Consider the following 13,513-nt stretch of genomic DNA (forward strand, 5'->3'; position numbering starts at 1 on the left):
GCACCCTAGCCGTCTAGCCACTACTCAATGTCACCCTGCCATTTCTCTCCGCACTGTGCACAATAACTCAGGGCATTGTCCACAAGAGGATACTGGTGTGCCACACTCTCTTCTGGCCTGATTCGCTGGCTGCTTTTACCTCAAGGGAGGCTGAAGATAAGTAGTACTGGTTAGGCCACCAGATGAGGATAGAGGTCGATATCTCTCCATGCCTCATGCGCGGTTAAAGGGACAAAACTGGTCGATATCTCTTCATGCATCATGCGCGGGGAAACGGACAAAACTGGTCTTGCCCGCAGCACATTGAGTCATTCAGTAATGCTATACTGTTTGCATGGGATTTTCCAAGGAATGTCCTGTCTTTTCAATATAGAAAACAATCTGATATGTTCAGGTTTATACCAGCTGGTCCAGGATAGTCCACCGGCAGTTGTTAACAGTAGGCTTTTTTTGGAGCAAAGATGGCTCTTGAGTAGGCACATGCAAATAGTGGTTTTTTTGTTCAAAGCGAATAGTAATTTTCTTCGAATAATTCCGAAGCAAATATTTCGAATACTGCTGGCGCACAAAAATAGGTTGAATGGCACAGTAGACATTTTCAAAACCGTATTTTTCGAACACACAACATCGTTATAAGAAAAAAAGAGAGCATGCATTGAAGCTTTGTCACACTCATTGAAGCTGTGCCGACTTTCTGCAGAAATGGCTATCGGAAGTTGGGGAAGTTGACTTACATGCGATGCTTACATGCAGTGCTGATGCATTTGTGGGGTATGAGACCTATATGTGGGGCCTGCTGTTCTTAACTGCAATTGCATGGTTGCGTAGCTGTTGCTTTTAAGTGGCGACTCCATGGCACATGCTGAGCGTAAGCACTAAGCGCCCAGCACCACCTCGTGTCAGGCATCGGAAAGGGGCACCCATCGCCATGTGTCTTGTGCTAGCTCCCATTCTTACTCATACCGTCGCACTTGTTTAGCGAATTTCACAAGGAGACGAGCAGCTACTGCAGCTGCAGGCAGCTCAGACCTGTTCCGAGGAAGTCAAGGAAGCCGTGCATCCTCCGATTAGAGAGATTTAGCATAGTGCGATCCATTTCCGCGAGGAGCCGCTGCCCATGCACAGATCGCCCTGCGGACGCCACAAGGCCCGAGGCGCCAGCCAGCTGTTTTCACGCTAGCCCCGTCGGGACCAACCAGCGTGTGCACACTGGTAGCACAATGGTACATCTTTCTATGGATGCACACCACCATGCCAATTACGGCACATACGCACCGGGGGTACCACGGCCACAGACACCTTTCCAGTACAAATCTGGGTGCCACACTTACACCTGCTCGTGTCTGTTGTGGCAAGCATGCGCAGACCGGCTCTGGCATATGCGTGGGAGTACAGACACGCAGCGCAGACTCGGGGGTTTGGTTGCATGTGTGCCGCGGTGTCATCTCAGAGGAGGTACGCTGAACGAAAACCACATGCAGCAAGAGTTCCAGAAACGTTATTCACTCAAGATGAATTACTTCGAGATTTGGAATACCAAACATTCAGATCGAATAGACTATAAAATACTTTACTATTTGACTGAATATTCGAAATTATTGAATATTCGCTTTTATGGTGTGGTCATACTAGTGTTTGCAGACATCACAAAACAGCTGCATCATGTTAACTAGTATGCTGGTTAACTAACTTTTACTATTAAACCTTGAAGCTGTTACAGTTAGGTGCCTGGTTACAATTAGAGACTTGGAAGCAGGCCAATAGTATAGCCATACAGTCGAGCGAGCCATGCTCGCTTATTATGAACGAGTGTCAAAATACCGTCAAAATGTGTATGAGGGCTATGGCCCATCTTCTCAGATACTACGAACAACAATGGCCGCACCCCTCAGTTATAACGAACTAGGAGGCGACGAAAACTCTCCCTCACAGTTGTTGATAGCCGCATGCTTCCTGCGAGTGCGGTAACTGAACACTATAAAAAGCACTATAAACAGTGTCATTGACATTTCAGTTAACTGCCGACCAAGCGTGGCCGGACAAGCTGCAAGTTTAAAATGAATGTGTGCATGTGTGCCAGGTGGGCAAACTGTATGAAAAGGAAGCAGATTGTGGTAAGTGTGAGACAAAGGCAGCATTGAGAGCAAAACTACGGCACATGGTCTGTGGTGAACCAGTGACAGCGATGTGAAAAGTCTGAATATCAGTCGGGAAGATTGGCTTTGCTGGCCCACCCGGTCATGTGGCATGCGTCGTCTACCCCATCGGTTCTCCGCTTGGTAGCTTCGTCGCTGCATCTTTACAGCTTTGTCAAGGATCGAAGACTAAAATTCTGACCTACCACTAGTTATCTCAATCACTATCAGTATTATTGCGTTCCTAAAGCAGTGCGTCCGCAGCAAGGGTCTCAGCCAGGATCACAGGACTGCGCTGGAGAGCTTAAAAAATGGCTTGATAGGGTGTGCATTGAAGAAACAGACGTTCAGAACAGACTATTAAATACCACTTTTTTTTTTTTTCAATGTATTTTTTGGCTGTATTAGGGCGAATACAATTACTACGAACTTCGGATACAACAAACGCAATTCGCATGACCAGCAGGTTCGTTATAAGTGGACTCGACTGTATGAATGTTTAGAATTTCGAAAACGAGATTACCCTTGGTGCTACGGCTCAACACAGTTTGGCTATCTTGCGCCAAAAGATGCACGTTTGTACTTTGGCACGTACAGGGTCTATGGTACGTGCACCATGAAGCGATTTGTACTAGGGGACGTTCCCAGTACACGTCACTGCATGGCACACTTATGATGTGACCTTCTCTGTCCCACCTGTGCCGCGGTGCTCGATGCTGCTCGATGCTGCTCGCTGCTTTAGACCACGTGGGTGAGAAAAGGTATTAGGGGGCATTGCTTGCGCATGTCTTTTGGGGCTGTCTTTTGGCGTCTTTGACAGCATATGTTGGCGCTTGGGCCAACTTTGTTGAGCCACAGTGCTAAGGATAATTTTGTTTTCGATATTCTACAAACCTACCTTCTAATACAAACAGCTGGCTTCAAGTCTCTTAATTGCAACATTGCAAACAGGCGCCTAACTCTAATAGTTAAAAAGTTAACATGTTTGACCTGTTTTGTGATGTCTGCCAATACTGGTATTACTGTCGAACCTCATTACATCCCATATTTGTCTTATACCCCTGTCACACTAGCAAATTTAATGTCATTCGTTTCGAATGACATTCGCACCTAATGCGATTAATCTGCTGCTACACGGGAACATTTTATGTCATTAGGTTCGAATGACATTCGCTATCGAATGAGTTCACGAAACTCATTCGCATTCGATGTCGAACCGAATGTGTACTCTGGACACCATACGCGCAGCAGAAACAAGTGACGCGAAAAAATCGTGTGTGCACTGTCAAAGTTAGAAATTGTATTTATTTAGTTCTGCAAAAAAACATTAATTTCGGTGCAAATTTGTTCACATTTGTAGCTGTCGTGGATAGCTATTACTCTCAGTCCCAGCAGCAGCCGACCGTGAAGCAGGGCCTTTCCCGCGACTGCCGATCATTTTGGGTTGCGTGTTTCTTGCTGGTTGGCGTTACATGTTCATTTAGCTCGGAAGTACTTAAAAATGTCGCTGAGCACTTCACCTTTCAGAAGCCATTTCCACGCTCCACGCTTCGCCGTGTCAGCCATTTTGTTTGTTTACATTTTTCAGATTTGTGGTTGTCTTTTGATGGCTGAAGTGCCGCAGAATGGCGAGAAATAATATTTTAAGCTTTATAATATTGCACAGAAATGTTCTCACCCACTTTTAAAACACTACGCAACAATTTGTAACATATTTTATGTGCGTTGGTGTGTTTAAATTGTACCTTTTTTTTTTTTCACTGATTGTCACTGCCATCATTTTCGAATGAGATTATTTTTTACCGTGTAGCACCGAAAGAGACCGAATGACATTCGATTGGAATGACATTAAATTTGCTAGTGTGGCAGGGGTATTAAAAGTATGCACTTAAACTCCCTTACAAAGTCGAAGAATGAACCCTAGCAAACGCGGCTTAAAGTTGGACAGCAGAATGTTGTGAAAACGTCTAACTTTTTTCATTTGAAGCTTGGTATAAATGTTTTTGCCACGTGCTGGCAATTAATTCTATGAGGAAAGATCAAGTTACCTTGTTTTACAGGGCCAAGATCTGACGTTTGGGAATGTCACGATGTGTGGTTGTGGGTTGCGACAAGAATGTTTAGAAGGTTCAAATCTTTAAAGGGCAGTGTGAATCGAATCGAATTGCAAATACTGTTTGAAAACTATTTGAAGTTTCATATAGTCGCACACCCCTACTTTCAAGTGAAATTAGCACTCACAAGCTGTGGTGCAGAAATAAATCTTTGAGATTCAGCTGACTACTGTAGACTCTCACATCGCACCATCAGGATGAAATAATGCCGAGCACCAGTTTGTAAGAGTGAAATATGAAGTGCGGACTAGATAACTGTGTTGCGGGCCCTGTGGAGAAGGGTAGCTAAAATACCTACTGCAGCATTTTGTGATGCTTTCTTCCAGATGCCAGTGGCCTGAAAGAGCCGGAGAAGGTCCGTGCCTGTAAGAAACAAGTGCTGGAAGCTCTGCAGGCATACACCATTTCACACTACCCATCGCAGCCATCCAAGTTTGGTGAGCTGCTACTCTGTGTGCCCGAGCTCGAGCGTGCCTGCCAGGTGAGCAAGGAGTCCTTGGCAGCGTCCCGGCGCATCGCCTCTTCTGCGGGAGCATCATCTTCGTCTGCACCCATGGCTGACCCACAGGCCCCCAGTTTCAACCTGCTGTTTGAACTCTTGCGGGGGGACCACTGAGTGCCACAGCCCACAGGGTGCTCTTCTGTGTGCACCTGTACATAGTGCCCTCTGGTGAATGTGCAGAGACCATGGAGAAGCATGGGACAGGCGGACAATATTTCTTCTTTTTTTTTTCATACTCCCCTGTGTGATGTGTTGTGCTCTTCTTTCCTGAAGATAGGACAGTTCTATGGCAGGTGAGGTGACACCTGCTTTTCAGTTTCCTTTTCTCATTTGATCATGCTGCTGTGTATATGGTGTGCTGTTTCTTTTTCCCCTTTGCATTTTGTTGTTTCTTGCTTGTTCCAAGTGACGGTGCCCTGCTGTTCGAGTGTTGGTCGTCTTTCCTAGTCTTCCCCTGTTGTTGTGCCCTTTTTTGCTAGCTAGTAGCGGCTTATGGCAGTGATACCAGCTTGGGGAAGAACGTGTGAGGACTAGTGCTGTTTTAACCTTTTCTGTTTCTGTCTTAAAGATGTGTCCGCTCTGTTCTTCCATCATTGCTGCTGCGTTTTCTCTTCTTGCGATTTACCTCCTCCAGAAGAACAGATGCTGGGAAAATACTTCTGCATGTTACACAACTACACCAAATTCACTTTTTCCAGCCTTTTTTTTTTTTACCACAAAAAAATGCTGAAGAATGTTGTCTTAGACAGTTTGCATCATCATTCCTTTCACTGAGTTTTCTTACTTAATATCTTCATTTCATGGATCTGTCTCTGCCTTTATCTCGTATCTTTTCCTTTTTTTTTTTTTGCAAAGAGAGCTTTCTGTTTTCTGATGCTTTGCGTCACGGTGCATCTTGCCTCATATCATTTAAAGTCAAGGTAAACTTGAAAGGTGTACTAGCTGTGGCCACATTGTACTCGGTCCTATTTACAACTTTTAGTGTTGTGCTTGTTTATACTTCAATGCTATGGATGCCCCAGGCTATCACTTCTATGGCAACTGAAATGAATGGCAGCTATACTAATTCATGTCTAGCTTTTTTTTTGCATGCTTGTGCCAGTATTGGTTGTCTGAAGCTAATCAAGCAACATTCATTGTTCTTGCAACTGTGCTTCAAAACTCATACCAATATTCTCACATGGTTGTTTGAAGGCCAAAATGGCAAGCATGTACCCAGTCATTGTTTAAATTAAGGTCCCAGTCCACTGGAAGGTTTCCTTGCATTTAACAGTTAACTGGTTATGTTATTGTTTAGAGCAGGTTTGCATTTTGCGTAGGAGCGAACAAGTCTAACCATGTTGGTCCAAAAAAGATGGAATAGTTGTCTATACAATAACTTTGCAACCAGTAGATTTTGGATTCAAACCGGGGTTTCTTGTTATGCATAAGTAGTTAAAGTTGTTGTGTCAGATTAGATTCGATTTTTACAGAGGCATTTACTTAGTGGTTTCTTTCTTTTTTTTTTCTACCTGTAGTGAGCATTAAAAAAAAAATTTTTCATTACCCTATTAAAAATGTAAACATCGTTAAATTTGTGGAACCCTCCTTGACAAACCCTCTCATTCTAGTTTACTGGCACTCAGCAAAAAAGGGTTTTACATACTTTACTTCTGCCTAAACTTTTGTTATGTTTAATTCTTGTCTAGCTGTTCCTGATAACATCCTCTCACGTAGATGAACAGAGTTCTGTTTTTGTTAGAACAGTGCTGCAACATTAGTGCTTTTTCCAAGCTTGGGTTTTCATGATGCAAAGTGCAAGGTGAACCAGGCTTGCTTATCTTTGCCATTGCTTGCCATATATTACATAGTCGACTGAGACAGTGTTGCATTGTGTGCACATAAAAGTGAGAAAGGTGCTTGTGCAGGAGCTTCTGCTTTTGGGTGTTTCTACATGCCTGCAATTTTTTTTTTTTCATACAAAATGCTCATGTATAGGATGCCGTACATCATCAGCTTGTGCCAAAACACACCTTGCATTCTTATCCCTGCTCCTTCTCTTTCTTTGTTTTGCACTTTGCTCACTTCCAAGAAAACAACATCCTTGGCTTTCCATTCTTTTCGACAGTGTGCTCATGGCTGTGCCTACCCTCCTCTGTGCTCTGTGAGTTGCCTTGGTTGCATTTTCTCGGTGCTCTTGAAGCTCACTACTCCTTCATAGGAGACACGGGCACACATTTGAACATTGCCTGCATAGACCTTTGTGCAAGCAATATCTGCAGTGCAAAGTAGCAAAGAATGCTCCTGCACATTTGAATTGATATCAAATGGACTTGCAGGATTTGCTTTCCCAGCTTTGTGTTTTGTCACTTCATATTTCATTTTTAGACTTTAGAGCTATCTTCCTTCTTTCTTGTTTGCATTGCGCAAGAAACAAGGAGGTTTTTGTACTGTACTCGGTTGCAACAGAAAGTGGGAGGTTTGGGCGCAGCTACCTTCATTTACTCTTCTTCGTTTTTATCTCTGCGTGAACAGTGCCTCAGGCAAGATTCCCATCTGGTGAAGCTTTCTACTGCATCATCACCTTAAAGCTGCTTTTGTTGCACTCTGTTGAAGTGTACTTTGGATTGTACTCTTTATGCCTTTGAGTGTCCACTGATTGTGTTTGTGCCAGCGTTCCAACCCTTTTGGCCTGAAACTTTGCTCTTTTTTTGTCCTGTGTGCCTGTAAAAGCGGTCTCACACAGCCGCAAGCCAAAACTCCTGCTGTATTTATTGTACATAGAAACGTCTTTAGAGAGGAGTCAGTTAGTCAGGTGATACTACTTGGCTATTAGTGTTTAAAGGTTCTAGATTTTTTTAATGTTTTCAGTGCATTTTTTTTTTATTAGACCTCGTGTTTAGCTGTACAGCAAGGGTGAAGAGTGTAAATTTTTCTGTTCTAGAACAACACTCAAACTATGCAGACACTGAAAGATGATTTCATTATCTGGCACCATCGATCATCCATGTCTGAAAAAGCTCTTGTCTCTCACTCCCAACTTCTTCCTTCCTGTCTTTTGTCTCTGCTTCACGAGAATCATCTAGGCTCATCACTGCATCATGTGCTGTCCTTGTATTGTTGTCAGGGACCAAAGTGGCTGTAAAGCAGTGTTTTGCAAGTTCTCATGACACTTTTGTAAGCAGTGAGAGCTGTCCTTGTCCAGCTGGATGCAGAGTGTTCATTGCTTCCCTTCAGTGAACATGTGCCTCTGTCTCTTTTTCTTGCCAAGTCGAGAGGAAAGCAGCACGTTTTTAGCAATTTTAGTTAATCACTTCCATTTCTACTCTATATTAAAGAGGAGAGTACCATTGGAGGGCTGTTTTGCAGTCATATATTGTGCGTGTTTTAACTATCAGCGGACTTGGCAGTTGACACTTTTCTGCTATGATAATGCCCCAAACATGTCCCCTGTGTGACTGTTCTGAGATTTGCATGGCGTCTAACATACTTCATCTGTGCACTTCTCTGCATATGCTGTTCTGTCCTATGAAATGCACTTCAGCAAAGATTAATGCCTTTATATGGTGGCATTTCAGATTATTTTGTGCTTTTCTTGGATGCCTTAAAGGAGTGGTAGAGAGGCATGTGCTGAAAGGAATCTGCAGCAGTGCTTGTTGCATTTTGAGTCCGAATAGCAGCATAGATAGTGGCTACAAGAATTGCCATGACTGATGCCGGACGAATTGTTTACATCAGATCCTATATACAATGCTTTGGGTGCCTGAAGAAGCAGGGTTCTACCCATCTTACATTCCCATGATCTGTAGTTGTTTTATTTAAAATGAATTTGTGCAGCTTTTATGAAAGAAAAGTGGTTTTATCTTTATGGAAGATTGCACAGTGCAAGCAGCACTCCCAGGAGTAGCATGGCCTGTTTTTGAAAGTTTTTACTTGTCATTTGCTAGTAGAGCCCAGTCATTTCTTTTATGTATTTATGTACTGACCCACTTTTTTCCATACTTGAAAAGGAAGGCTTACAACACTCAGACTAAGAAAGGGATGAAAGTATGCATCGTTCGCAGTGCCTCACTGTCAAAACTTTGTAAATGATTCTACTACAAGTCACATTTGTCAAACTTTAGCTTACAGTGCAGTCACTCTTGTAGTTTGAAATGTTGCATGTTCATGAGGAATACCATTTTGTGTGTGTGTGTTTGTACTTTAGTGCTTTGTTAAAACAAAAACTTACCGGTGAACTGTGCCAGTGGTGATAAAGCTTCCAAGAAGTCTTGAGTGAGCTGGTGACTCAGCCTTGCCTAATGCTACCAGACAAGAGCTCTCTTGGGGCATCATTATTGTTCGTGGTGCATGTTTGCTTTATTGCTGTCTTGTGTTTCCATCACCATGTTTTCTACAAGAGCAGCTTGGCTTGTGATCTTTTCAATTGCTAATATGTGTTTCATGTCAGTCTCACTGGTACTATACTGCCTTGATGACCTTGGTTGTGGAATAGTTTGATCAAACATTTTGCTTACAACGTCCATCTGCTCATATATGTGTGTCCTAAAGGCGGGATTGGTTTGAAAAAAGCAGCCGAGAGCAAAACCGCCAACTAATCCAGCTGTTTTTTTGTGTTTCCATACACAGACTTGTAGTGTTTATGAAAGTATAACCGTGCACCTTAGGCATCTCAGCATAAATTTCTTGTTTGCAAAACAAACAGAAATTAGCCTTGCTGCTAGCAGTGTAAAAGTTTAAGCCAGGCCGTGTGCTTTAAAACTGGCAAATTGATTGCTTGAATTGTTTACTGATCTGTGGCCTTGATCCATCAGCACCACTAGACCAAGCATTGAGTGCAATGTTCATTTGGTTGCATCAGTGCATCATTGCCACCTTGCCCTACAAGCATTGCACAGAGCCATAAGTTGTGCAGGGGCATGGAACAGTATTGCTAGGAGGTCAAAAAAAACATTGGGTCTGGTTACAGTTGGGAAGCATGAAGGTGCTACTGTTATTGGGCAGACAGAAATGCATGCTGTGCTTTTTAACTCAAGGCTCTGTGTAGTGGGGCTGGGAAAGTGTATTTGATAGTAATGCAAAGATATGCCTTATTTGCTGATAAAGTACACTTGAACAGTCCATGGAGCTGTGTAGTAACCATGCTGGGCTGAACAACAGTATTACTGTGAGTGAACATGTCATTCAAGACTTGGTTGGTGCAACGCAACTGCAAAATAGTGCAAGATATTTTTTCCTTTTCTTGTGTATGATGAATGATCCCAGTGAAAATGAATGACCCGGTGCATGTTTTTGTTCCTTATTGATATTTTATTTTCATACATGTCAGAAGCCATTGAAAGTCATGGAGATTTTCTAAGATTTTCACAATTAGACCTGATAGTGTGAATGCGAGGGCTGCCGGTAGGAAATTTGAGGAATCAGACATATTGCCTTATTTTAAAAAGCCTTTGCTTAATTTTTCCCATTGCTTTATTGGCTTACGAGGCAGTTTTTTTTGTGTGCGTATATGTATGTGTGTACATACTCTTACTGAAACTGCTGCCTTCAGTTAAATCTGTGAGCGTGTGCTTTCACAATTATTATTATTGGATTCTAGAGGCGCGGCTTCTCTGAGACTGTGTGCACACAGAAACCTGCTGTACAGGTTGAGCAGCCATTGCATTCACATCAAAACTGATGCGACAGTGACATGCTGCAGCATGGTGCTAGGGAATTATGTGAAATGTGGTGCCACAAATTTGTTAATATTCCTCTCCTTCCCCTGTGTTCTTTTTTGTTGTTGTTTTTAGCTGTGTAGGTGTTGCATGTTCATTCCGAAGATGTTTAACGAAGTGCAGAATTGACCTGTTTATTGTGATATGCACTTAGGTTATACTATTTCTTCATTCAGAGGGGATGTAATTACTGGCTGTTTACTTCTCTAACTTATTGCCTCTCTACATGTCTGATGTTTAATTTGTGTGGGAGGGGGGGCTCTGTACTGGCATGTTGTGCATCTAGAAACGAACACAATACCATTCTTGTCGCTTGGAACTGTGAATCTCAGTGGCTGTTTTTTGGTACTGTTATTGTCTTTTTCTTTGCTCATCTTAAGAGGCACATGTGCTGGCATTTTTTACTGTCCCGTGTGAGCTGTTCGAAGAATGGTGGAAAAATGCACTGGCATAGATGTCCTGTAATGAGGATATGCAGAAAGCAGCACCATCGTTCAAACTTTCTACCATGGCTTCACATTTTTAAATTATCTTCGTGACCTTTCACAGCGCTGGTTTTTCATTGTTCAGCACCTTTATGCGCAGAATTTGACCTGCACACAGGTGGTGGTGCTTAATCAAATGCCAAGGTCTGTTGTAACACACTGTTTCTAAAGGAATCATAGCAGCTGCATCAAATTTTCAAAAAGGATGAGCAGTCTGTATTAGTATTGAGCTATGCAGTCTATGCCTATTGTAGCCTTATCGTTGCTCTGTGGAGCAGTGATCCAACTGGAGCATGTGCTAAAGTATTTTTGGCACACTTTTTTCTGTAGTAAGAAATGGCTCTGAAATTTGTGGTTACAAGGTGCACTATGTCAGTCTATGTTCACAATACAATTATGTGGATGTGCACTTAAACTTCAAGATGTCTTTGCTGAGCTAATATGTGTGCACTGGATTTTCTTTTGATAAAGGTGCCCTTTTGCACCATGAATTTTCTTTTGATAGAGGTGCTTTTTGCATATCCTCTACTTTTCGTGCTTCTTTTTGCTTGGTTTGCAAATCTTTGTGTGTGGTTGTGGTGCATTATGCAGCTTGTTCTCCCCCATTCTTTCTTCTGTGCACAAGTGCATGTGTATGAGGAGTGTGTATCAGAAATCAAAATCTTCTCACACACATCTCTATGCCCCGTCCTGCTGTTCTTTACCAGCCCTGTTGTTTTCTTCATATCATTGAAGCATCCTTTTGTCTTTTTAATCTGTATATATGAATGACATACCGCCGAGCCTGTGTTTTTATAACAGTGGTAACAGCGTGGGGAGAGAGAGAGAGAAAAAAAACGAAGCAAAAGAATTTAGAAGCTGTGTGCCTATGGTACACTTATTTTCTGGACTTTTTTATAGTTTGTATACTGTGGGGCATAACCCAATTTAATAAAGATTTGCTTTGCAGTGGTTGGTGCTTTATGTCTATGCCATGCTGGGGCCTATACCAGTTGCTCACAGAGGAACCTCTTAATGAAGATCCCCATGCCCTGTGCTCCATATGACATCACAGTAATGTGCCCTCAAAACTTGTGATTTCCACTGGTCTGTCTTAAGCAGAATTTCTTTCCTGCATGTCAAAATACATGTTCCAAAGACTAACCTGGGCAGGATGAATGTATATATTGCACTGGTCAGCTCGGAGAAACTCCCTCCATGGCAGAGCACTCTTCTGCCAAGTGCAGTTGAATGCCTCCAGAATTGTAAGGGTGTGGTGCCATCATACTGAAATGGCCAGGTTAAGTTAGAGTTGCACTTTTCATTTTTATTGTTTGAAAATTTAGTGGAATTTTTTTTGTTTATTTCCAGATGCAGTGTTAGGTTTTTTTTTGTCTTATAATGTGGTATACCTTTGCAGTCTAAAGTCACTTGAAGTTTATCTTGGCTTTTTTGTCAGTCTGAGCATTCGGTTTTCTATTAATTATTTAGAGGTGTGCGAATATTGAAATTTTCGAATACGAATATGAAGAAAAAATGGCATCGAATATCGAATGTCTGTTCAGTACAAAAAAATTTTCAGAAAATGATAAGCAAGCAAACGTTGTGCTTATTTTTTCCAATATAGTGTATGGTCTTTGCAACTAAAATAAAATTAGACTGCCTCAGTACCATATAAAAAAAACGTGCACAGAAATGTATACTACTTGATTAGACAGCATATCAGTATCCAAGCTATAATGAGGTCATGCAAAACAAAATTCATAAAATGACAAGACTGGCAACAAAAATAACATAATGACTATTAAACCTCATTCATTCGGAGTTCAAGGGACTGGAAGAAGTGTTCGGTTCATCTTCTGAAGGCATCTGTCAATAAAATTGCCCGCCCCCCCCCCCCCCCCCCCCGAAAAAAAATGCTGCCGAAAATTCTGAAGATGCAGTAAGGCCCTATGAGGCGGCTCCATAGCGCTAACACCTGTAAGCCCGTGACGAGCCACCTGTTTTGGAGTGCTGGAAGATCAACACAAATGCAAGCAAGGGACCGGGGAACACACACTGGCGTCGGAGCGGCGAGGCGGTTTCTAAAAAGGAAAAAGAAATAATTCGCGCGGAGCTGGGAATGGACTATCGGCGAATGCGCGGGCCGACATTTGAAGTTGCAGCGGTGAAGCTCAGAAACCGAAACTATGCAGCCAGGCTATTTTTTGCCCTAGCTACAGAGGCCTTCCGATTGTTGCCACGCCTGCCGTTACGCCGCTAAAGAGGTGTGCGGGTTACAATGCACCATGCAATAGGCGAGATTTTAACAGGATCGCTTGCCTTATTGTGCTACTCAACGCGCCCCCTCAGGAGGCTCCCGCGGCATTCCGCAAGTAGGCTTTCCCGCATAGCGTAGTTTACAAAACGGGATGGCGGAAGTCACGCTTGGAGAGTTATGAAGGCGACAGGACGCATTCTTCAGATGTGGGCATTAAATATGTAACGTATTCATCATCATCATCATCAGCCTTACTACACCCACTGCAGGGCAAAGGCCTCTCCCATGTCTCTCCAATTAACCCTATCCTTTGCCAGCTGCATCCACCCTTTGCCTGCAAAC

The 13,513-nt window shown here is 42.8% G+C and overlaps 1 protein-coding gene across 1 annotated transcript in view; it reads left to right on the top strand.

Moving 5' to 3' along the window:
• Window positions 1–11,884, top strand: part of LOC144114751 (nuclear hormone receptor FTZ-F1 beta-like) — a 97,086-nt gene extending 85,202 nt beyond the window's left edge. The window contains exon 12 of the mRNA XM_077648689.1: window positions 4,576–11,884. Coding sequence (XP_077504815.1) covers window positions 4,576–4,865 — 290 coding nt within the window. The 3' untranslated portion in view covers window positions 4,866–11,884. The remainder of the gene's footprint in view (window positions 1–4,575) is intronic.
• Window positions 11,885–13,513: the final 1,629 nt, after the last annotated feature.

The sequence above is a fragment of the Amblyomma americanum genome, chromosome 1, assembly GCF_052857255.1.
Source record: "Amblyomma americanum isolate KBUSLIRL-KWMA chromosome 1, ASM5285725v1, whole genome shotgun sequence".
In the NCBI taxonomy this organism is placed as follows: Eukaryota; Metazoa; Arthropoda; class Arachnida; order Ixodida; family Ixodidae; genus Amblyomma; species Amblyomma americanum.